We start from the raw sequence: 24,183 nt of genomic DNA, 5'->3' as shown, positions 1-24,183 counted from the left end.
TTCTCCAGATTAGTAGAAACCCTGTTGGAGTAAGCGTGTTTTTTGCTTAGTGTTACTTTTCTGGATGCAGTTAATGCAACCACATGTTCTCAAGTGATAGTAAACACACTGCACCGCTACAGCATTGAGTATGAGACTATTCTTATTTTTATCTCGAACAGTGCACGTTATATGTGCAAGTGCTTCGACACGTTGTCGGTGATAATTGGAACGCATATTTTTCATGTGCAGTACAGTGTTGGTCACACAAAGTGAGCTTGATTGGAGATATCTGGCAGAACACTTGAAAGAACTTAATAGTTTCGTGTGCAAAGTGAAAAATGCATTTTTGGATGTAAGGAAACTCAAAAGCAATTACCAGAGAAGTATCCTGATCTTGAACCCAAGTTGTTTCCCGAGCCTTTTCTGACTAGGTGGAGTAGTTGATTCCATACTGTTGCGTATTTAGACAAATACTTAGAAAGGAACTGATCTAGTGGTTCTAAGTATTTGTCTAAATACGCAGAACCACTAGATCAGATCCTTTCAAAATGCGACGATCTAAACTCTCAAGCTGAAACGCTCAAAAGTAATTTGAAAGACAAGAAGCTAATTTTGAAGGCTCAGTTGTTTTGTCAGTGATAATTGTGGTAACCTTGTCGATTTTATAACTTTCACTGAGACGGACGAATTCCTACAGCACGTCTGTTGAATAGTCATCTTGACAGACTCAGCACTCAATTGGACGGTTTTCTGCAGGGCCTCTTTGGTGAAAAAACCAAAGCGCACACTTGTTTGTAATCTTTTTAAAGCTAGTGTTTATTAGCTAGTGTTGAATGCGACTTTAAAAAAAGTGCCGAAAGATCATTCTTGAAGCTTTCTTCCCAAAGAAAATACTCTTAAATTACAGAAATATATGATGCTTTGGGAAAGCTCTTTGATCCTTCTCTATTTGCATACAGTAGTGAACCAAACATTTTTGAGTTAAGAAAGTTTTTTAAAGCTTTGCCTTTATTTAAAAAATGCAAGCATGTGATTATGAAGTACCGTATTTGGAGTTTTACAAAGTGGCCTATGAACTCTTGACAAATGATTCGTCTGGAAAGTACAGTGTAGTGAATGTTTTGAATGGACAAAAGTTCCGAAGTGATGATGATTTGAAGTTTTTTCTAAATGCACTTATATATGTGTGGCTTCCAACAAGCAATGCCAATGGTGAGAGATTTTCTTCCAAGTATGCTATGTTTATTGCTTAAATGTAACTTTTGCGTATGTTTTTTTTCAGAAGACAGCAGAAGTTTCCTACTCAGGGTTGGCAAAAACCATTGTTTTTATTGAAAAAAACCAGGTTTTTTTGGTTTAAATAATTTGCTCTATGTATTTATATCACATATGGACAGAAATAAGCTTGTTTCGCCTTGGTGTTAGTACGCAACAACCGGGTTATGCTGGAAAGGTCACATAAGCTTAAAGCGTAATCCAAACCGCTTCTCGGCTTACATCCAAAATAAATTGTCGTTTATTTGAACTCGAAACCGGGTCTAATTAGCCACAAATGCGATACGTCTGCCGACTCACTCACGAAGGACTCCTGATAAAAATACGTTGACTGATCTTTACATATTTGTTAATATAATCGTCAAGAGTCGTTAGAACAAAAGGAAAAAAGATAAACAATTGCACTAGTGGAACCATTATACAGAATTACATATGGACAATTTCAAAGTACTACAGAGTGCAGAAGAACTAATTTAGTCCAAGTCAGTTCACTACGACTTTTATTAGTCCAAGTTAAAGAAATATAACGATTTACTTTGCATATCAGTAAGAAAAGTGAATAAAGATACGAATTATTTGAGTCCACTTTGGCTCTGACCCATTTATACATAAATAGTTACCAAAGATTCTTGCCTCAATAATTGCCTCTCGTGGGGTTTGTATGGCCCCCCTCCCAAAAATAAGTACGGCATTTCGATGTATTTTATCAATAGTAAACATTAGTAAAACGAAAAAATGTTTAGAATTTTCCTTTGGTTGCATAACAATAATAACAAACTATAAAAAAATTGCAAAAGAAACATCCATAAAATTACATAAAAAAAGATGCATTTGTAATATAATCTCTTTGAGTAAAGAATGGGGAATTTAGGTCTGAATATAGTACGAATAATATATGGAAGTGAAACGTGATAACCCACAATGTGTGTTCATCAAGATTTTGCGAATAGTTACACTTTTACGAACATATTTCGTTCTTTGGTTTAAACCAGTTGTTTTTTTTTTTTTTTTTTTTAAACAGCTGGTTTAAACCAGCCAACCCTGTTCCTACTTATAGTAAATTTACTGATTTCCCTTCAGTTTGGTTAAATATATATATATATTCTGTGAGTGAAGTTTACAATGTTAATTGAAATATTTATAGAAAAAGGGAAAGAGGTGTATGTTGTATTGATTGATTTAGAAAAGGCTTTTGACCGCGTTAATTGGGAATTGTTGTTGGGAGTTCTAACGAAGATAGGGTTGGAATATAAAGCTCGAAGACTCGTAAGAAACATACATGAACCAACAAGTAAGTGTTAGGATAGGGGAAGAACTGACGGAAGAGAGTGCAGTTGGAAGGGGAGTTCGACAAGGATGCTGCCTCTCGCCAACACTATTTAATGTCTATCTAGATGAGATAGTGAAAAAGAGTTTACATGATGATGACGGCATTTCGGTAGGAGATAGAATGATTAGATGCATAAGATTTGCAGACGATATGGTGCTTGTTGCAGAATCTGAAAAGGAAATCAATAAAATGTTAGAAAACCTGAGGATGGGCTTTGAAGAATATGGAATGAAAATAAATGTTAGAAAGACAAAAGCCATGGTGATTGAAACGAAGAGGTCTGTGTCAAATATAAAAGTGGGAGGGGATAAAATAGAGCAAGTAAATAGTTTTCGATATCTGGGTAGTATTCTTAGTAACGACATGAAGTGCGAACGTGAAATAAAAGCAAGGATAGGAATGGCGAAAGAAGCCTTTAGGAGGAAAAATTTTTGTTTTGTGGGACCTTGAATAAAGAGTTGAGAAAAAGACTCATAAAATGCTTCGTGTGGAGTGTTGTAGTGTATGGGGCGGAAACGTGAACATTACGTAAAAGTGATGAAAAACGACTGGAAGTCTTCAAAATATGGGTGTGGAGAAGAATGGAAAGAATTAATTGGGTAGAGCAGAAAACGAATGAAAGGGTGTTAGAAATGGTGGGGGAGAAAAGAACACTTTTAGATATTGTTAAGAAGAGGAAGAGAAACTGATTGGGCATTGCCTAAGAAGAAATTATATCATGAGGGACGTCCTAGAGGGTATGGTGGCAGGAAAGAGAGGGAAGGGGCGAAGGAGACTACAATTAATGGATGATATAAAAACAGAAAGATCATACGTGAAGACGAAGAGGTTAGCGGAGGACCGTGGAGCATGGAAGCTTCTTAACTGCTTCAAGTGACCTCCGAGTAAGGGCAGAATACATGTGGTGATGGTGATGATGATTATGATGATGAAGTGAAATATTCAGTATATTTTGTTTTTAGACAATTAATGGTTTATTCCTGTAGTGATCTATGAATAAAAGGAACAATTGAGGCCTATTTCAGAAGAAGGGCACATAGGCCTTTGTGCCCATTCTCCGGAAATCATTGAAAACGAACCGCCATGTTATACTCTAGGTGGTTTGAAAATTTCATCTCGATATCTTTATTTTTGGCAGAATGGCGATATTGTTTTTGTAAGCCTTTGCACTACTGTTTTGGCGCACAGCTGACTTCAGACCCTAGTAGCGGTAGCTTCTTTCTTATTTGACTGTTTGAAAAAAATCTCAGCTAGTTTCAGAACTAAGAACAGTAGTATTGTTGTCAGATGCTACAGGTGGACAAAACAGAAACACTACAATAACAAAATGTTGTTGTTGGTTCGCTAAAGTTCATAAAGTGGAAATATTTTTTTTATATCCTGTGCGTGGACACTCGTTTAGCCAGTGCGACCGCAACTTCGGGTTTGTTCGAAACAAAATAAAAAAAAAACTTGGAGCGAATCGGATCTGCTAAGCCATGGTTAGAAGCCATCGTTACCTATCGACAGAATCCATCTTCTTTTGAACTGACAATGGATAAAGATTTGATTAAGGATTGGGACTCAACTCTTGATCCTTTCTTTCGTTCCAACTCATCATCAAAACTTCAAACTACACCATTATGTAATATGTAGTGATAAAGTACACTGTATCAGGCGTTCCGCTGTGTTCTATTACGTACATGCCAACATCTTCTTATGTTTCAAAAACTAATATCGCGAACAGGTATAGAAAGATGTTCGCTCTTTAATGAAGTTCTTGTCAACTGAAGACAGCAACTGGCTTGAATATATATTGAATGAGTATGAACAGGACTAAATCCATAATACATCTATTGCCATGGGTAATAGCTTATATTTGCTTTATTTAGAATAAAGACATTATTGTGATGCATTAATAGTGTGCTATTTCTTCAACCAACAAGGATTTTCGAAAAAAGGGCACATAATATTTTATACAAATATGTTTATAAATATTTAAAATAAAATATTTTTTCATTTAATACAAGCTATTTATTAGGCGAACAGATCATTTATATTAAGAAAACCTGTAACAGGCATTTGCAATATTATGTTATTGTTATATATTCTAATAAAATCGTTAAGGCTCTTTTTCTCCATTCACGAAAACGTTCTATGTGCCCTTCTTCCGGAATAGGCCTCAGTTGTAAAAAAATGTCAGGGAATATTTTTTCCACAAGAGCTACAAAATGCGAAACTTTATTTGGAAAAGGCGACAAAACACGAAATACGATAAACGAAACGCAAAATTTTCAAATTCTTAGTGCGAAAAACTCGTGCCCCAACTGATGGAAAATTCTTTGGTTTATAGGACACACGTTTTGTGCGTAGTTCTACTGCTAATAAGTCTCTTTGGAACGATTCCAAAATGTGACTTTCAAAGTGTCTTCAGACAGTCTGATTTTCTCCGCAAAATGTTAAAGAGAAAAAAACGATATCTCAATCGAATACGTATGATTGTGGGATGAAGATATCCTATATTTCAGTAGTGGTACGAAGAAATAGTAGTAAATGTTCACAAGTCAAGGACTTTATCATATTAAATTTTAATACAGAAGTTAATGAATTTTAATAGAATATAAATTTAGTAGCTCCTTTAATGATACGCTGCGACATGCACTTTAATGGTACCTAACATGCAGGTCCCAGAGTGCTTCCTTCCTTCTCTCTTCCCGGATACTGTGCTTGTCGAGGGACATCATCCCTCATACGTGACGGGCATAAGGCCAGAGATGCCGTTAATGTCCATATATATATATAGGTCGATAGATAGAAAAATTGATTTGAACGTAATAATGTTACAATAGAATAAAGAAAAATATACAGAGGATTAATTTTGCAATGCCTATAGTTAACACGGATATTTGAAAGAGTGTTAATATTTTTTTTAGACGAATGAAAAAGAAGAACCGAAGGAAGAATTAAAGACTCCACAGAAGAAAGACGACAAACCTAAAGAGCAGAGAGATCGATCTTCCAGCCGAAAAAGAAAACAAAGTAAAGAAGAAAGTGCTCAATCTCCAGACGAAGATTCGAAAAAGAGGTTGGTATAATTTCTATTGGGTATATAAGATAACGATTTTGCTATCATTACAAATTTCTTTACTCAGCGAGCCGAAGCTGGTTTTCTTAAAGGAGCACTTTTTTATTATTATTATTATTGTAGGTATTTGTACGAGAAGAAATACGTTGGTTTCCGTTTTCCTAACCTACAAAGTTACTTTCTTTCGACTGCTTGATTTAGTCGAATATCAAGCTGCATGAGGTCCTTGGTTCGATCCCAGCTTACGCCAAGTGAGCTTTGGGGTGAACAGACACCGTTTACATGGGTTTTCTTGGGGTTCTCCCACTTTCTTCGTTCCACCATTTCATTCATTTTTCATCATTGCCGTCTCTTTTAGCCTACCCGGCGTAACGTGGGACATAAAACTTAAAGATTTCCGAATATCAGACTTGTGCGAGACCCCTTGGTTCGATTGCAGCGCATGGAGTTTATGATGGCAACGTCTTCTTTAGCCTATGGTAGGACGTAAAACCTTTTTATTTATTTATTTTTTTAGTTGTGATTGTTCACTTATTTTATTTCAGCTATTGTTTCTCCGGCTTTATCACCAGCATCATAAGATTAGTTCATTGGTTCGTAGTTTCATTTTCAGCATAATGGCTATATGAGATTAGCGTGGGCTCCGAACCACATTAACTTTCAGTAGAAGTGTAATCCGGGTCTCCTACATCACGCGTGATGTTAACCATATGTCCATGAGTAAACTTAGGGAAACGTAACACACACACTTCTAGTATATCAACGCAAACACAAAATACAGTTTCCAAATAATAAAACAGAAAAAAAAATATTATAAAGCGGAACGAAAAAGAATTTGAATCTTGTTGAGACAAATTATTTAGTTCTTTTCGAAATCAGCCCGCATAATAATAATCATAGTATTCGAGACTGACTATTGTCTTCCTGCGCAGTACTGTCTGGTTAAAATTAACTTACAGTTAAGTGTACCACTGCGCAACGATTTGAAATAATCAAGAGAATGGCATGTCCCACTAATGTATCCTTACTTAACCAGAAAATGTGCAGTTAGGCACATGTTAAGAGTGTAGTTGCTGTTCGACTTTCAAAGAATTTATAGCAGTGGAAATAGCAAGCATATTATCGAAAGAAACTAAGATTATTCCTTTTGTATTTTTGGAGAACAGTATCTTCTTCTATTATTATTATTATTATTATTATTATTATTATTATTATTATTATTATTGCATAATTTACCTGCGCTTGAAAAAGATTATCTATAGATGCAGTTTTCGGTAAATCTATATAATAACAAATGAAGCTTGAAGTTTCCTAAGTTAATTCTTAATAGATTCAAAAATTGAGTTCTCTACCGAAGTTTAGTTCAGTTGATTCATTTTATTCACTGAGAGATAACTAGTCCTATTTGTGTCACCTTGAAGATTATATTTTGGTATAAAATCTTCCAACATAATGTGTCATTGCCGTAGTTCTGTGTGTAGCATTATATATTTGGATAAAACAGTGATGGTCATTTAATTTTGAGTAAGATTCCATAATGTGGTGTCAACATACTGTTGTTATTGTACTTACAGATTTAACATTGTGTAAAGTAGCGTGAATAGAGGTATACTTTCCGAACATCGGAAGTTCACTCATTCTGTTACACCACTATTAGCGTTCTTGTTGTCATTTTGCTTGATCCAGTATGGCTTTTTTCAGTAGGAGAAGCATAGAACAAGAAGAAACTCAAGATCCACCCGCAAAGGAAGAAGACAGTAATGCAGCAGATAAGAAAGAAGAGCCTCCAGTTCCGGAAACTCCTGAAAAGAACACAGAAACCACAACGAATACTCCTGAAAAAGTTGACACGGAAACTAAAAGCTCAGAAGAAAGGCCTAAGAGCCCTGCAAAAAGTTCGGAAAATAAAGAAACAGATGCTGTTAGGTCGTCACCTGCTAAGTGAGTATCCAAAAATGTGTCTTTGATGTTTTCGCACGTTCTTAAAATAAATAAATAATTTCATTGCTGATTTAAGTAATTATAAGCACAAGGTTTAAAATTACCAAAGTTCTATTTTAAGCTCAGTATAAGTTTTTTGATTGGTAATATTTCTTGGTGTTTGCGTTTATTTCTTATACAGCATGTTTCAAAATAATCTGCACAATAAGAAATCGTTCCACGAGCTTTAAAACTCGATCGACGAGAGAGGCAAAGAAAGTTTTTGTTCCTTACTGCTCGTGTGGTCTTCTTTCTTTTTGTATTTCCCTGCTAGTCTTTTCGGTTATTTAATTTTTTTTCCCCCTTTGTTTCTCTAAAAAGAAAAAAATATACCAATATTCCCTATAAGGGAAGAAAGACAGGTAGAATAAAACTGTGGGACGTTCAGTCCACACCTTTTTCTTCTCTTCTAGGCCAGTCAACAGGTTGCAAGACAGCTGCCTGTGGTGCAGATAAAGCATTTCGCGTCTTACAGTTTCACGTTAATAGGTCTGTTGTGAGTATTCAACGTGAGTTTCGTACAAAATTTTGTAAAGAACCTCCATCAAAGAATTCCATGGAATTAGTATCAGCAGTTCAAGGAAACAGGATTCATATGTAAGGAAAAATTGTATAATCGTCCTCTCACGTCTGAGGTAGACATCAAAAGAGTTCGACCTTGAAACAACGCAGGTCTCAAATGTTTCGAAGAACTGTGTGCCGCGTAGTACGTAAGCATTTACAGATGTATCCCTGTCGAGGATAATTGTTACAATATTAGATCAGATGCCCCGCAAAGAATTTCGTGAGTCATTCTAAGATGTGCAGTGATGATAATTTTATTGAACGAACGGTTTTTAATGATGAAGCTATGTATCATGTGATTGGAAGAGTAAACGAACAAAGTGTTCGTATCTGGGTGGCTGAGGGACCTCATAAAATCGTTGAAATTCTGCGTGATTTTTCAAAAACAAACGTGCTTATTCCATTTATACACATGCTTACTATGAGGCTTATACCACTTTCATCACAATGTTGAATTATCTTGACGAGAGACTGTCACACTACTGAATTGGAGAGCTGCTCCAGCAGCTTTTACATTGGGCACTAAGACCATCGGACTTAACATCTAGCGATTTCGTGTGTATGTAGGTGAGACATCTCAAAGACACGGCGTACAAACCACTTCTCCCTCCAAGACGTTCATGAACTGCAGGAGCGCTTACTCTGCAGTGCAAACTGTTGATGAAAACAAGCTGATTCGAGCCTTAGAAGAATTGGTTTACCAAATTAGTGCATGCAGAGTAACAAAAGGGGCTCCTATTGAGCATTTGTAAATTACTGTATTACAATGTTTACCACTAAAACGTAGTTATAGTACTTCCGTGAAAAAATTGTAAAATTGTAAATAGTCTGCAGAGTTAATAAAAAATATATAAGGATTTGAATTCGTTCGAATCATTTTGAAACATCCTGTATATTTAAATTCCAATATAATCGTGCACCTTTTACACGTAAAACACACTTCCACTAGGAATCGGATGCAAGTCTTGAAAGAGGATCTGAATGTTTCTAATACATGTGTTAAGGCATTGCTCATAGTTTTACAAGTGATATGTGCGTAACTATCGGCAGTATCTGTGTCATTATTAGAATGATGTGTATCATCGTTGAAAAAACATAATAATAGATACAAGTTAGTTAATAGTGTATCATTTTACATACACTGTACATTAATAAATGAACAATATTTTGTAATAGAATTAAAAACTTTCAATTAATATTAATAACTACGACATACTTTTTAGTCCATAAAAATTAATCAGAGAGTTTACTGATACTGGAAATACTTCAATTATACTGGAATTTTGATTCACATACTGGAAAAATCATGAAACTGGTAATTTGTCAACATACTTTTTTGTAATTGTTTTAAAAGTCTTAGAAACAATTCTGTATCCATTAAAATTGTAAGTTTTTCCAAAGTAAGAGTTGTATACATTTTGTAATTATAGACATTTAAAGCAATGGATGGAGTGGAGGGCTGTGAGGGGAGTTGGGAGGCGCTTTTAAAAAATATTAAAAATCATTGTATTTGAAAAGGTTGCCTGAATTCAAGGTTTGTATGGTTTGTATCGTATTCAAGGTTAACTGAATTTATTAAAAATAAAATATTCTTTTGATGGTAAAACAATTACAGACCTGAAATCAAAGAGTATGATTATTCCTAAAGAACTTTTAAAAATCATTGTATCAAGTACAGGGATTTTGCTGATACACAATAGTAATAGATGGCGTGGTTCTTTTTCATCATTTTTTAGCTCCACAAATTTCTTTTCTTTGTTTTTTTTTCGAAAACTACATTTGTAGCATTAATTTGATGAAACAAACAATTATCATAGTTACCTACAATTTTTTAGTTCTTTGATTTCAGGGAATGTTGTGTACAAATCTCATTGGAGAAAAAGTGTATGTTTTACTAGTCTTGAGTTTTATTTACACAGGTGATTAGTTTGATTACCAATCATTAATTTGGTTTAATTGTCATGAAGTTACGCGTTTTATACTACACCACAGAGTTAAAGAACAATGGTACGTTCCTTTCCTCGCATTTAGTCTTGTTTCTACAAATAAGAAAATACTTCTCAGTAGATTACTTATTTCAGCATAAGTTATTTTCTAAGGTACTGATAAAGGTGGCAGTGCCTTTCAAACTATATGCACTTATTCCATTAAACAGATACTTCAGATGAGTCTTTCTTTGGTTATTCAACATGCTTCGTACTGTACTATTAACATTTATCACAGTGTGGCTTGTTAAGTTAGTAAATCATTCTAGTTACTTGTATGTCTTAATTTACAGAGAACAGAAAATAAAGTCAGATGGAGAAATCAGTGACGGAAGTAAGAGCAGAGAATCCAGTCGGAGTAGAAGTCGAAGTAGGAGCAGTAGTCGAGACAGTAAGAGATCCAGTAAATCACCTAGTCCTGTTCGCAAATACGAAAAAGTATCGCTCAAAAGACCCAGGTAAGTAACTTTCTTTGCGACAGGGAAATTATAGATTTAGATAAGTAAGAAAAAATAGGTAAAATATTTTGGTCTTTAGAAAAGAGAATTTGTGTATTAGTGTAATTGCTAGACAAGAAAATATTAGAGGGACTAGAGGGAACTTACATTTGAAGGGCAGTAACAGTTTTCGAAAGTTAATCCTTCTCAAATCATAATTATAGAGTTGATGAGTTTTAGATTACATGTTTTATAAATATTGATAATACTGAAGAATGGTCATGATAGTGAAGAGAAACTTCTTAACCATTAAAGATTACATAACAAAGGAGATAATTCTGTCGCACAAATGTTTATGATTTTGTAAGTACAGGGATAGAACTATAGAAGTTCACAGTATCTGTTTGTGTATATATCTGCAGAAATACTGCTGTTTGTTCGTTCGAAGTTCTCAAAGAAAGAGAAAGAAACAAAAGACAAGAGTGCGAAATAAAACAACAGTGAATAACTTGGAAGCGAAGAAGCACAAACTGAAGTGCAAATGGTTAATAAAGACAATCTTCGAAGAAACGATTATAAGAAATCTAGTGTGAACAATTAATTTGTGTGTTTACAGAGGACTTTGATTTTAAACATTGATGTTTCTGTGTTTAGAAGACATTACTGTGCATTTATTTTTATTTTTAAAGTAACGTTTTAAGTTGAGGAGTTTCAAAATTCACAGTTGTGGTATAATTCAACTTTATTCTCAGGAAGTTGAATTATAAGAAGTTTTTTTTTTTTTTTTTTTTTTTTTTTTTTTTTTTTTTTTTTTTTTTTTTTTCATTGCACATGATACTCCTTGCATTAGAGACAAAACATTGGTTGCTGACCTGACTTCCGTGCTGGCTAGTGACAAGCGAGCGCGGCTTTGGTGCAAAGCTACAGAGCCTTAAAATTTGAATGCATTGCGGTTGTTCGGATGCCACCTTAAACTATAGGCCCACTTCTCGTATCGCTTTGGTGCTATAAAGTGACGCTGAGCTCGAACCAGCCACCTAGCCAACATTGGTTAGTTACCTGACTTTAATAATTTAGTTAAAACAGCTGGTACATATCAGCAATTTCAAATATTCGTCAGTAAGGTATCTGTACCGACATTATCAAAATGCATCGTTAATAATAATGAATACTTTCTTTTAAGGGTGTCTATTATTAGAGTTCTTTGTAATTAAATCTAAACACAATTTATATACAAGTCTGTTAATGCATAAACTGTATGGATATGACAGTTGGTCTCGCTAGTCCATTTAAGTAATAATGATTTTCGGTAGCAGAGGGTTCGGGAACATACTTGATACAAGAAAGGAACTAAGAAAGGGGTGAATGGAAAATGTTTACACCGAACTGCACAATATCTAGTCGTCACTGATGAATAAGAGCAGAACACGTCGTTCGAATGGGAAAAGTATAGGAGCGTGATGGGTAGAATTTAGTCAAAAATGCGAAGGGAAAGAGACCTCTGGATAAGCAGAGAAAACGGAAAGATAATATAAAGCATATTAAAGAAGCGGGTAAAGCAACCCTGTCTAGGTTGGCTTGGCTAAGGTGTAGTAGGGAAGTTAATTACGTTCGCGTTTCTTTATACCATAGAGTGAACGAGAGTTAAACTTCATTTACAAGTACCTTGAGTATTCGTACTTTAACTGGAAACATCAGAAAATCATCTTTGATAGTACTAACTAACTAACTAACTCTATGGCCTATGGAACCCGGAGGTTCAATGCCGCGTTCACAAAAGCTCTCCACTGACTTCTATCTTTAGCTAACTGCATCCAGTTTCTACTTTGTATTCCAATCTCTGCGAGATCCATCTTAATATTGTCCTCCCATCTCCTCCTAGGTCTTCCTAATGGTCGTTTTCCGATTGGTCTTTCATTCTACTAGAATTCGAGGCAATTCTACTTTCTTCCATTCTAGCTACATGACCCGCTCATCTAAGCCTCCTAGACTTCACGACTCATCTTTGATAGTACACACGAGGGTTTGAGTATCCCATTCATCTCTAGTTTTACTCACACACACTAGAAGTTTTAAAAGTGAAACGTCAATGATACAAAACATTAGCAGCAAGAAAAGCAAATTAAGATATGATAAGATCACAACTAAAATGTCTTAAAACTAATGATATTCCAACTCTTTCAATATGTCTTCAGTGGGAAACGAAAACTCAGTTTTCTTCACTTCCCAATTCGAAAGTCTTAACATGCATTTTTTGTTGACAAATGTAACTTCCTTGCCTAAATGCATTTGGAGTGTATTGATTTAGGATGTTTGTGAAAGTTGTATTTTTATTTCAGGTCAACAGCTTCAGTAGTTTCTGTGCCAGCGAAAATCGATGAAGCAGAAAACAAAGAGAATAAGAGTGAGGATCAAGCAAACAACGAGGGTGAGAATAAGGTATGAAGTTAATGTCGAGCAACAATTTTATATCAGTAATACAGTATGCGTTGTTATTTATGTTTTAGTGTATGCGTTCCATAGAAATATCGCATCCTAAGTGTGTTTAAGTACAATAAATACGTGAATGTTTGCAAGGTTAGTCGAAGTGACTCATCAAAGCGGTTTATTAAAGGCAATTATGGATAAAATTTTAGGAGCGCAATATAATTCCCTTTGATAGTTAATCAGTGTGATCGCTGTAATGCCATGAATTTACCATATTTCTTTTGAGTACCCAGCATTTTTGTAATGATCTCGTAAATCAGAGAAAGAAAATTTCAGGTCTCAATCCAGTACCCAGATCAGAGAGTTTGGTCACTAGTGGTGACTGGCAATCGGAAATTTTGCACCGTGTCATAAATATTAAAAAGTAAAATGAAGGCTATTTTCTTCATGAATGCGTTCATACTCTCAAATTCTTGACCTCCCTTGTGTCTATATAGTTAGCCTACGTGCCTTTGGCGCGGGAGACCCAGCAAGAGGATATAAAGCTCTATATCCATGTCTCATGTAGCCTTAGTGCTAAGTTCCAAAACAGTAAATATCCGTAAATTGCTGACTTTCTTTTCTTTTCTTTCTTTTTTTTTTCCATATTTTTATCATCATAATTTAGATATTACGAGTAGATCGAGTTCTAGCAAGTTCGAATATATTAGGTAGAAGTTGTGACTGAAGCGAGCGTAGCGAAGCTTCTGCTATTCGACTCGATCTATTTTGGTATGTCCATCTGTTCTACGATATCTTTACCTGATTTTAATGAAATTTCATATATATATGTATCTTCCTTCTGCGTGCAGAAATAACCCATGGAGTTAAATCTACCCCGTGTTGTAAGTTTTTAAGATACATGAAAGGCAAATTTCGAACATAAACCACATTAAATATATTCGACTACGACAAAACATATTGTTGGGTTATTCCATTATAAATCATCAAATAGTCCCCAGGTGACCATCTGGGATTTTGATGAAATTTGGCACACAAGTACCTACATCCTAAGACAGCACTTTTTTACATTACCGTTTATAAAGCTCATTTTTTAACATGTCACAGATTTCCTAGATAACACGACAAATACCTGTGTTTGTGTGCAGTACCTTACAGGGTAGTGAACTATATGCACCAGTAATGCAGAGCTGTTTACACTTTATTTACAGGATTTATGGGAAGTTAAAATTGGTATCATTGTAAAAACACCAACTTTTTGCTTATTTTCAGAGCCCTGGTTAACTATGTTGACAGTTAAATATGAGTATGATATTTTGGATGAATATTGCTACTTATGTAACTAATAACTTGTGTGAATTTCAAAACCCTGATGTATTTTCTTCCATTTGAAATCATCGCCTTTGTCAAAAGGTGTCGGTAGTCTTTCAGGTTTAGAACGGATATGGAGAATGGAAGTAAAGAAGTACATATATGCCAGGTAAAATCATTTACACTGATTGAGCACTTGAAAATATATATTGTAAGACTATAAGAAGAAACAATGTGCCACATAATGAAATTAATTGTTACAAAATAATAGAATTCTGTGGTTCAAAATTACAGTTCAATATTAGTAATAAGAAATTGAGCGTTCAAATAAATAAAGAAACATGCACACAAAGTGAAAAGGAACATAATAAATCTGTGGAATAGGATAGCCCCTATAGCCTCCCCAGGGAGAGGCTACTGTAATGCAGGGTTCCATTATCTTTATAGTACACCACGAAAGGATGCACGGATGTCTGGGATTTCTCCCAATGGTACCCGTGAACCTCGTCCTGTATAACGAAAGTGTAATTTTCGGCAAAATCCAATAAAACAATTAGCTCTGCTTTCTGAAGTGAAGTTTTTATATTACTCATGTATGCAGCTTGAGCCTTGGCTATGTAATGGTGCTGTCTAAGACTATCAATTCCCTGAGTCAATGTGTCCCAAAACTCATTCATAGAGAGCTGTAGGATTTGTAATGCCAACCGGTCTGTGTGAACCTAGTTTTTAAATTTAACACAGTCATCACCTTCAAGTAAGTGATGATTAAAACGTTTTACTAAATAATCTTGCACAGCCTCCTTCCTTCCACAGTTGCCACAGTACTGTAACCTACATTGTCTGTTCGTTGCATCACACACTGCAATGTTCAGCAGTGTCTTGTAGATGTGTCCTGGTCCAGGAAGGGCATCGACCATCAGTTTCATGTTTTGATGATATTGACACACACACATACAGAATGAGTGCCAGTTGCCTTAACTGTAATGCACCACTTTGGCCTTAAGGCAGAAAACTTCGCAAACCCAATTTGAAACTGGGTTTCTGTTAGCAGAATTCAACATATGTTTCATGTATATTCGTTAATAGTAGCCTTTTTTGAACTTGAACTTTAGCTTCATCTGTATGCACATACATACATTCTTTCATTCCAGGAGATTCTGGAACATCCATCGCTTTCATAAATGAAACTACGTCATTCACTGTTACTTTGGGAATTATTTTCCGAGGCTTCTGTCCTTGAAGTGATAGGATTCCTTTCTCATCTTAAGTTCTTTGCTCTTCGCACTAAATAATCTGAGGCCCTAAAACTCTGTGCAGCTTTTTTGATATTCCAAGTTGCAGGAGAAAGTGTTAAGATTTGGACTTTGTGTTTATAGGAAAATGTTTTGCGATACTTTTCTACAAGCTGCTGTATAAGCATAGAGAAATTAGCATACCTGTCACATGTCTTTTTAGTAGAGAAACGTAGTGCTTGGTATTCCAAGAACATCTTCTCCTGTACGAAATTTGTTATCTGCTTCACCTTTCTCTTGCTGTATCCTTGTCTGTCTCTCTTACTTACATTCTTCAGTGGTGAGCAGCCTAGAGATTTGAGAGACACGTTTAGTTGCTTCTGGTGAACAGTGTGTGGTGTGTAGCTAGGATCATACTTATCATCTCTATCACTGCTGTTTCTGGAACTGGCACATCTAACACATGTTTAGCAAAATTTCTGTTCTGGCACGAGCTTAACACGAAGTTCATTGATTTTGTCCTCATCCAGAGTGGAGAGGGACTCTTGAAGTAAAATTACTTTCATTCTCCATATCCGTTCTAAATCTGAAAGACTACTGACACCTGTTGACAAAGGCGATGATTTCAAATGGAAGAAAATACATCAGGGTTTTGAAATTCACACAAGTTATTTGTTACATAAGTAGCAATATTCATCCAAAATATCACACTCATATTCAACTGTCAACATAGTTAAATAGAGCTCTTAAAGTAAGCAAAAAATTGTTTTCTTGCAATGATACCAACTTTAACCTCCCATAAATCCTGTAAATATAGTGTAAACTGCTCTTCATTACTGGTGCATATAGTTCACAACCCTGTAATGTACTGCACACAAACACAGGCATTTGTTGTTTTATGTAGGAAATCTGTGACATGTTAAAAAATGAACTTTATAAACGGTAATGTAAAAAAGTGCTGACTTTGATAGTTTATATATCCGAACATAAAATGGTCATGCCACTTTCAACATATTACTTCATTACAGCGATGCATGTATTTATAGCAGAAAAAGTTTGACCTATGTAACATAATTAGTAACCGAGTTCTTGCTCATTAAAAACTTAAACAATCAGCGTGTTCGGCAAGTCATGATGCGGACTGCCTCGCTTCTAAGTTAATTACTTAGGAACTGGTAGAGACAGGAGAATAAAAAATTACAGGCTTTCTTACGAGGGATGTAGGTACCTGTGTGTAAAATTTCATCAAAATCCCTGATGGTCGACTGGGGATTTTTTTCTAATTTCGGTGATTATATATGGACTGACCCTGTTGTTTTTTACTTATTTTTATTTTCATTCTGATAATCCCCACATCTTGAGGTTAACATCTGAAAAGAATGAAAGAGTAAATCACTTCCTTCCCTCCTCCACCAGAAATTAAAAAGAATGTGTTCCACAATAAATTTCTTTAAACAAATGTTTTGGTGTAATATCTCGTGCATTTGCTTTGAGGCTTTCTAGCCATCATCTGCATCGAGTTAAAATTAGTAGAGATTGAAATTATGAATTAACCCTTTTTACACGAAAACATAAAATTAATTCTCATAATTTTATAGTGTTCTTTGATAACTTTGGTCGAATATGACGTAATATTGTTTGAGGATTTCCAATTTTCTCAAGTACTTGAAGTTGAAAGAGGTCAATAATGAGGGATACATTTTTAGCGATTCTATATTCCATATTGATAGTGAAAATCCATTTAAAAATCGAGATTTTTATAGAATATAGTATGTATTGTTGGAGATTAGTCTTATTTGTATGGTTTGAGGTTGAAATTATTGAGAAGGAAGAGGGAGGATCGGTCGCTTCAACGATGAACAACTTCACTAATTCCGTCAGATTGGTAATTTAATTATTTTATTTATAGTGATGTTTCCCTTTAAAGTAAGAGACATCATAGTTAGCTTGGAACATGAAGCCCCACTAATTTGAAAGCACATTCGCTTCTCGGCTTCTGAGTAGTCACCATGTGTACTTTCTGTACGTATAAATCCAAATGTAAAGTCATGGTTGTATATGTTCGGATCTTCGTTAAAATGTTGGTTTCGTTTCGTATAACTTCAGGTTGAAAAGGAACATTAAAGCAAATCGAAGAAATAAATTTGTGTCTTAGAAATTATTGGTTTAGAATAAATTCGGTCCTTTTTTTAAATTTATTTATTTATTTATTGCTGATGTCCTAACATACACAAATGAAAATACATGTCATGCGAAAACTTTACTTCTATTTCTGCTTGCGAGCAAATTAGTTCACGCATCAGATCTAAGTTCAGTTCCGATGTGGATACTCTTGTGGTTTGGTTTTTCTGCTTGAATCGTTGGAAACTCAATGCTGAAAACGGACGCGAAACTCCAAAAAGACCAACAAATCAAATTATTTTGTGTAAATATTGTCAGAAACTTGTACAAGTTTGCCCTTTGTGTAAAATTCATTATAAAACTTTATATATTTCCTAAAATAATTTTCTTCATTTCTTTCAGGAGAACGTGGACATATCAGGAAATACAGGTAAGTTAATTGTATTGCAATTTTTAATAGAAAAGTTCCATTTAATCTAATTTTTGTCGCGAGCAGTTAACGCTGTTTGTTTAGCTCCTGGTTTGGTCCGTAAAATTCGTTATTTTTTTATTTATTATTAGACATTAGTCAGATAAATATATGAAGTTGAAAACGCTCCCCATAATCTTGTAACCGATCCTGAATTTTAAGTGACAGCTGTGAATATAATCCTATTTATCTATATGCGTTTCGTGGAGAAATTTATTCAAAATAACTAGATTGTATTGATTAAAAATGCATTATGTTCTGTTCTTATTAATTTAAAAGTATCAGGAGACAAATAAAGGTTGTAACTAGAGTGAAATGAAGTATTATGGTACTGTAAGTTGTACACTTATACTCTTACTTAACAAAGACAAATCTGTAGTTTTTACATTGCTTGATCGGAATTCTCTATCGGCATAAAGTTTAATGGGTGTCTCACTATTACCTGGGACATGCGGCGATGACCCAACAAATTATTCAAGTAGCAACGTAGTCAAGATTTTTCGTCTTACTACTTTTATTTGATTAATACTTTACCAGAATCTATTGCTATTGCAACTACTGTCTAACATAGGTACTTCCATAAAGTACTACTAAAATAGGTGTCGAGGCTCGTGGACAACACTATTTCACCCAAGTCTTAGATCTCAAACATTGTTTTAGTTACACCGAGCTCTTTCGTGGCTAAGCGGTTAGAGTACGCACCTTTGGCGTGGGAGATGCAGGTTCTATTCCCGGCGGGAGCTCATGTGGTTCGGATTTCACATTAATCAGTAGGTACACGTCTCATATAGCCTCGCTGCTGAACGGGACGTTAAACTCAAAATCAAAATAAACTGTTTTAGTTAAATGATTCGTAGTATATATTGTAAATTTAAAAAGTGACTGTACGAACACAATGAGATCATTTATTAACGTTTAAAGATACATAAGTCATTATACAATATACTTCAATAATAAATATAGTTTAAGTCTTGTTATATCATAACCTTCGTGACGCGGAGATATTCTGATGAACTTCTAGATGAAAATGAGCAGAAAATCAGGGCATAAATTTACAAAAGAGACGAGACGAGAATAGCTTTCTGATAATCGAGACAAAACGGGAATTTGACAAAAGAAAAATTATGAGACTAGAAACTTTGATTTCTCAATTCGTCTCATCTTATCTCGTAGGCAACACTCTCTGTATGCTAGGATTAATTCGTTTTTGAAACGTTATTGAAGTAACGACGAAAATCCTCATGTGTAAATTTCTAAAACCATAAGTTGGATCACCAGTATCACTGTAAAGAAGAAAGATCGCAGAAGAAAGAGAGTTTGATCACATATAGAAGCTATTGTACAGGTTAAAATGTCATTCGGTTATATAGCAGTTTGAAGAATGTTGGAGTGGTTAAACGTAACATGCGTAACAGTGGAAGAAGATTAAAAAAAAAAAGAAAATATATCTGGCACCTCAAAACATTTAATGAGTACATACAAAAAAGTGATGTTATAGTTGTTAATAAATCAGAAAATAAAGCGAATGGAAATGTTTCCCTCTCATCAATTTGTTCAGTTTAAATCGTCCAATAGCAGGGTGTCTATGGGTCACGAAAGTCACGAAATCAAAAAATGGTCATGAAGGTCACGAAATTTAGCTTTTGGGTCACGATTTTTTTAGCTACAAATGTAAGTACAGATTGGAAAATTTCGTTGTATAAAAAGTCAAAATTCACCACCAAAAATGTCTATGGTCGGCTTTAGACGCTAGAAAATCGCAAGAAAAGTACGTTTCTATCGCATGAATGAAAATTCAGCCTAATTCGCACCCAAATTTGCTGTTGAAAATGTTAGGAAATTTTATGATTTGGTGAAGAAAAGGTCACGAAATTTCATTTTGGAATTTTAGTAGACACCCTGAATAGAAACGGACATCAGTTTTAAAAAGTTAAAAGTACGTGTCGGATGCACACTGTTGAATTAATAAAAATGAATATTGTTGAAGAATTTTTGTGTAACTTTCGTTTATCGTAATACATCAGCTTAAATTGCAAGGCACAGTTTGTTCCCACATTCTCATTCCATCACGTTCATTAAGCATTTGTTTCCTTTAGCCTAAAGGGTATCAACGTAGGACGACATAATGCTAGAAACTCCATTTCAGCCGGATTTTTTATTATTATTATTATTATTATTATTATTATTCATTCATTTCATGTGAAGGCTTTTTTAATTTTCTTAAATATATTTACTTTTCTTACATAATAGAAAGTCTCCTTAAAAGTAGTATACTCTCCTTTTGCTGTTTTTCGTTCCTTAACACCCGGCGGGAACTCATGCTTCGGATCCCATTAAGCTGTAAGTCTACGTCTCAAAAAGCCTCGCTGCTGAAAGGGACAATAAATTGAAATCAAATAAAATTTTTTTTATTTTTGTTTGTTTAGAGATCGACATGATTGATGGAAAAAAATATATAAAATGCGAAGAGTTGTGGAAGGCGATTAAAATGGATGATACTCTGAGTTTGATGTTACCGCGTTTCTGTAGTTAGATAACCAAAAAATTACACGCAGCAAGTTCCTAGTACGCATGAGACAGTGAACGATACCGTGAAAGATTGAATGGAAGGTGTCACATTAATATCTGACCGCTCCATGGTTAACATTTCCTACCTTTGCAGCCGAAGTCGTTGATGGTGTGGTGAAATGACTTATCTTTTTTGTTCATGCAGATAACGGGAGTGCACCGTCACCGGATAAAAAGAATACAGCTCCTAGGAAAAGAAAATGGAGAAGTGCTGGCTCGTCCGCTTCCAAGAAACCTGTTCTCTCAATTTCGACAGATTATTTGAAGGTTTGTATTTTACGATATATATCTAAAAAGATTGAAAATTTTGGATAGTTGTAATGTGAATAGTTTTCATTGAATTGGGAAAGGTAGAATAGGTTATATTATATGCTTAACGTATTATCTGTATAAATAACATGATTGGAACAGATGTCCCGAAGCGAACAAAAAAACTATTTACCTGAAAATAGTTCGAACAGAAAAACACAAAGAAAATTTATTGTATAAGCTTTCACATTTACACGTTATCACTTGTATTAGTCTCGTTGATAGGAGTTAATTTGTAACTCAAAGCAAATATTGGATTTTTTTGTATACTAATAAAAGGAGGAAACAACTTTTCTACGCACCACATCCTCTGTAGGTGCGAAGTCTGTAACACATAGAGTGAAAAAGTAACTGGACCGAGACTCGAACCAGGGACCTGCGGCACACTGCCGATGCGTTAACCATTACGCTATCCAGTTCACTTCTCAGAACAAGCTTTTCTCTCTCTCTCTCTCTCTCTCTCTCTCTCTCTCTCTCTCTCAGTGCTCTCATCTCGGACAATCGTGTGTCCATATATCGAGCAGCATCTCCAGTCAGTCACTTTCTCACTGTTTGTGTGTTACAGAATTCGCACCTATAGAGGATATGGTATGTAAAAGAAAATCACTTGTTTCCTCCTTTCATCAGTATATAACTTACGACATCACAACCTTCATAAGGTGCTCGGTATGTGGACACAGGATTGTCCAATAACAGCGGGCGTCTGTGATGCAACCACGTGGTCCGAGATGACAGCACCGACCTCGAGAGTGAGTGAGTGAGTTGCCGTTCTGAGAAACGGACTGAGTGGCGTAGTAGTTAACTAATCGGCACGGTATGTTGGAGGTCCCAGGTTCGAGTCTCGATCCAGTCACTTTTTCAGTCTTTGTGTATTATTGGATTGTAGATATACAGGATAACGATGTATAACGATGGCATGCATACTGGATTTTAGATATGCATTATTTTAGGATGCTAAGTTTCATCTTAAAAGATTCGTGTATTTTCTGAATATAACATTGCCTGAAATATACAAATCTAGACAGAACATAATCAGAATTTTTCAGTATTTTAAAACTTCTCTTCTAAAAGAAGGCTCGTTCAGCATCCAGTAATTACCTACCCATGGGTCCAGCCTGAGGAAGGGCAAATCGCCAGTACGATTTTTAAAACGTTTGGTTTACCAAAACTCCTTTATATATTTACGTTATCTGTCCGTATGTCCGTGCGACAAAACATCTCGAGAATTACTTGATGAACCACCATCAATAAGTGGGGTCAAAACTTAGGAATCGAGCTTGTTGATGAAGGTGATATTAAAACCGAAAGTGGTATAAATCAACCATTTCCGATTTTAATGTTGAGCACTATACAGCAAAAACGGTAATAACGAGAAATGGCAATCGATTAAGTGTCCCAAGAATACGTTTCATTTCGATCCTTAATTCTTCCCTAAAACATCAAGTGATAGAAATCCGCATCAACTTCCGGCTTCAGAATTGATTTATATAAAATAAAAACGAAGCGTTTTTATTAATCAATTTAGCGATTTTATTAATTGATTTATATAAAATAGGAAGAAGCGTTTTTTACAATCGATTTAGCGTTCTAAGAATTGATACCAACTCTCCTCTATTCAAACCGGAAGTGGCAGAAAACAATAATTTCCAGTTTTAACGTTGATCTCTATAGAGTGAAAACTGTAGTAGATGTTTTCTGCAATCAGTTCCCCAGGTTCATCTATTCCTCTGAGAAAGAGATCGGCAGAAATGTTATTCCTATCTGCAAATCATTCATCTGACCTTATCCATGGTAATAACGATTCCATACCTTTTCTGTCTCTCATGCAACCATTTTTATTCGTATTGTCATTTCCGATTTTATTGTAATATTTTATTTCTCATTATTTAGTTAACATTTATCATCACTGTTTTCTATTATTATTATTGAACATAATTTATATCTTTTTACTCCTATTTTTTTTTTCCTATCTTCACTAGTCTATTTATCATCTGCACCCTTACTGTCTAGCTCATTCCATTTGTTTTATCTTATACTACAGTGTCTTCACTCTCGGGGCAGAGCGCATACCTCTGGGGCATGGAGTCCCTGGTTCGATCCCGGCGTTTGTAGTGGACAACATTACGCTCGTAGGTTTCTCATTATCCTCCCACTTTTTCATTCCACCAATTCCATAATCATTCACTTGCTTTAATCGTCTCCCTTAACCTAATGGGCATGATCATGGAACGTTAAATTCATTTCTTAACCTGGTAACATTATCACTAGAAACGATTATGGCAGCATTTATTTTTCTTTGTCGTTCTTTTCATTCCTGTCTGATGGAGCGTAACGGGAAAGTTTATACAATTTTTCTTTCAATAGTGCTTTGCTGTGATGATCTTATTCTTTTCTTGTAAGCTTGCGTTAATTTATATGATATTAACAGGTATTGAACGGTGTAGGTTAAAAATAAGTTATTCTAAAATCGGGAAGCTTTTCTTAGCGGAAATAAAATGTTAGTTTTTGTATTCATAATTCTTAAAAAATCAGAAGCAAACTTAATTAATTGTCTTGTTTTTGAAGCAATGTTCAGGAAATACAAAAGAAATCTTCGAGAAAGATTAATGTCTTTCCCCAATAGCAGAATATTTTTTATTATTATTATTATTATTTAGCCATTTGCATGGATGTTTCCTTTATATTTGTGTCACCGTATCTACCTTCTGTGAATCTTCGCTAAGATTTAAAAAAAAAAAAAATCTATAATGCTAAGAAAGGTAGTGTAATTGTTGAATTACATTATAAAATGAATGGTTTTCAGAGTTTGATTCCGGAAGCGAGACCAGTGTCACCAAGTGAACTCCAACTTCTGGAGGAAGGTGAGGTGGTGGATAATCAGGAAAATGAAGTTGATCTTCCCCCTACGAAGCCTATTCTTCCTGCTGCTCTGCCTCCTGAGCCACCAAAACATGTTTCGAAGGAGGAACAGAAAGGTGAGTGCATATTACTAAACTTAACGTTTGGTTTCCCCTTTTATAATGGACTAGCAGCGTTCACCCCGCTTCGCTGCGGTCACCCCGGAACGCAATAAACCTTGTTAATTAGATAATTTTTACTTTTTCGCTTTCAAGTGATATGATAAAAACC

The 24,183-nt window shown here is 35.0% G+C and overlaps 1 protein-coding gene across 4 annotated transcripts in view; it reads left to right on the top strand.

Moving 5' to 3' along the window:
* Window positions 1-24,183, top strand: part of LOC145685602 (uncharacterized) — a 52,636-nt gene that overhangs the window by 9,258 nt on the left and 19,195 nt on the right. For 3 of the 4 annotated variants that reach the window (XR_014131460.1, XM_081757997.1, XM_081757992.1), the window contains exons 3-9: window positions 5,500-5,651; window positions 7,353-7,592; window positions 10,474-10,638; window positions 12,957-13,056; window positions 18,111-18,138; window positions 20,891-21,012; window positions 23,858-24,029. Coding sequence is in view for 3 of the 4 variants with exons in the window: in XM_081757997.1 (XP_081614123.1) it covers window positions 5,500-5,651; window positions 7,353-7,592; window positions 10,474-10,638; window positions 12,957-13,056; window positions 18,111-18,138; window positions 20,891-21,012; window positions 23,858-24,029 (979 nt within the window). In the remaining variant the exon portion in view is untranslated. The remainder of the gene's footprint in view (window positions 1-5,499; window positions 5,652-7,352; window positions 7,593-10,473; window positions 10,639-12,956; window positions 13,057-18,110; window positions 18,139-20,890; window positions 21,013-23,857; window positions 24,030-24,183) is intronic. The other variant, XM_081758002.1, reaches the window with a different exon arrangement.

This window comes from Thermobia domestica, chromosome 1, assembly GCF_964235325.1.
Source record: "Thermobia domestica chromosome 1, izTheDome1.hap1.1, whole genome shotgun sequence".
Lineage (NCBI taxonomy): Eukaryota > Metazoa > Arthropoda > Insecta > Zygentoma > Lepismatidae > Thermobia > Thermobia domestica.
The sequence above is the reverse complement of the archived record's forward strand: the minus strand, read 5'-3'. Positions and strand labels throughout refer to the sequence as shown.